The following is a 2234-nucleotide window of genomic DNA, read 5'->3' on the forward strand; positions in this document are numbered from 1 at the left end:
GAAACATCAAGAAGTGTATTGTTTTGTTTGTTTAGACCAGCAAACATTGAGGTAACACATAGATAATGGTGTTGTGATATTTGTGTGTTACAGGATTCAGTTCTGGTCAGAGTTGTAGTCAGAGTTTTCTTTTAGAGTTTTTTAGGGTTGGAATATAGAATCAGAGTTTTTGGATTGAAATTAGAGTTGTAGTCAGAGTTTTCTTTTAGAGTTTTTTAGGGTTGGAATATAGAATCAGAGTTTTTGGATTGAAATTAGAGTTCTACTTTATTGTTTACATCGAGAAAATAAAACAAAGAAAAGAAACAACAGACTTGTAGTTTGCCACTTGCGGATGAAAGGCGCACACATGATCCCACCCTTCAATGTAGCAATGAACTCACCCGAGTTGGTTACATTGAAATTCTGGCGCCCAATAAGGGACTAAAGTGTGTCGTCAGTAGGATAACTAAGTGCAGTATAGGGATCAACTCTGACCAGACAGAATATTGCCAGACGGAAGACCAGGCAACATACCTGAGGGGATATCGCAGTCCATCACAAGTGATTCATCATGGCGACCGGAGGAACTACTACCTCTGGTGACCACGACAGGGTAATCGCCGAACTCCAGCGACAACTCCAGGACTTACAGTCTCATTATGAGAGTGAACTCAAACATCTGTCTGGGAGAATGGACACAGAGCGAGAGGTGAACGTACAAGTGCAACCACCTCCGTCACTACCCAAGCTGAAGGTTTTCACTGGCTTACCAGCCACATCAACACAGGAAACTTCCTTCGAAGCATGGAAACGTCAAGCATCTGAAGTCAATGATGACGTTTTGGTCATAGACAAAGTGGGCCTACTGAAAAGAAGTCTGAAGGGGGCAGCGCATGAACATGTGAGAGGAAAAAACTATGCAACTGTGGATGACCTGATCAAGGACCTCGATAAGCTGTTTGGAGAACTGAAGTCAGCTGAAGAGATGTATCTGGAACTGTGCCAGTCAAGAATGATGAAAACTCAGACAAAGGCAGATTTCCTCATGACTCTGTCTACAAAGATGAAAGAAGTTCAGAAGACTGCAGGTTTTTCCAATGAAGAATACCAGAGACGTCTCTACTATGCTTTCTCCAAGGGATTGATCGACTCTTTGTTTGCACTAGAGTTGAGGAACAAGTTCGGGATGCCGGGCGACACAAAACCTGCGTTCTCCGACTTGTATCGTTATGTGCGTCAAATTGAGGGACTTGAGGCAGGAAAACAAAAGGCTCAGGTTGGGGCGCACGCAGCGCCATCACCACCTCCTGACTTCACGCAGGAGCGGACGGAGGCTCCACAACAGCAGGGCAGAAGAAAGATTTATTGCTACAAATGTGGTGAAAATGGACATTTCTATCGGGACTGTACTAAGCCCGCTAATGCACGCCTTGTTGTGCAGAAAGAACAAGATAGGCGAAGACAAGAGAACGAGTGGCGTAGAAGAAAGGGACTCCCAGAACTCCCTTTAAACTGAAGGGGACCATCGCAAAGGGGCGAGTGTTGGTCCACAACGATTCTACTGCCTCGATGTCTGACACCAGCTCTCATCAGCGTATACTAACGACAGCGGCAGAGGTGTATGAAAAGAAACTCCTAGAACTTCATCCTGTCAGATTGAACATAAACATGGTCTTGGCGATTCCTCCCATGGAGACTGCAGAGTTGAGCGGAATTCTTCATGACGTGCCAGGTGACCAGATTTCTGTCATTGCTCGCTCTTCAGAGTGGCTACCCCCTGATGTTGAGGTAGTGTCTGCGGAGATTGTGTCGCGATCTGCAGAAGCTGGACTCCGAGTACAAGTGCGTGTCAAGAATTTGTCTGCAACAAGGACTGTGTCGATTTCAAACCATGACGTGCTGGCTGAATTTCAATTGACTGGTGGTACAAAACTAGGCCACACACTTGAGGCCTTGATTGGTCCATGCTGTGAGTCCAGAGTTCGCGTCAACGGTGCGGAGACAACTTGTTTAGTCGATAGTGGGTCACAGGTGACTATCATCTCTGAGTCCTTCTATAGACAGTACCTCAGAGATGTACCTTTGCAGCAGATTGACGCTGTACTAGACATTACAGGAGCAGGTGATCAAAACGTGAGTTACCTTGGAGTCGTTCAGACAACCGTGCAGCTCCACCGAGAGGTGAGCGGGACAGACAAGGAAGTTGAGACTTTAGCCCTTGTTTGTCCAGATACTCGAATCTCTACGAGAGT

At 46.0% G+C, this 2234-nt stretch overlaps 1 protein-coding gene across 1 annotated transcript; it reads left to right on the forward strand.

The window, feature by feature from the left end:
• The first annotated feature begins 553 nt into the window (after positions 1-553).
• Positions 554-1498, forward strand: LOC138955076 (paraneoplastic antigen Ma3 homolog). Its single transcript, XM_070326789.1, has one exon. The coding sequence runs from the start codon at positions 554-556 to the stop codon at positions 1496-1498; it is 945 nt and encodes a 314-aa protein (XP_070182890.1).
• The last annotated feature ends 736 nt before the right edge of the window (positions 1499-2234 follow it).

This window comes from Littorina saxatilis, linkage group LG2 (genome assembly GCF_037325665.1).
Source record: "Littorina saxatilis isolate snail1 linkage group LG2, US_GU_Lsax_2.0, whole genome shotgun sequence".
Classification (NCBI taxonomy): Eukaryota; Metazoa; Mollusca; class Gastropoda; order Littorinimorpha; family Littorinidae; genus Littorina; species Littorina saxatilis.

Excerpts from the sequence above, each read along its gene's own strand:
- LOC138955076 (XM_070326789.1), top strand. The coding sequence starts at position 554 with ATGGCGACCGGAGGAACTACTACCTCTGGTGACCACGACAGGGTAATC.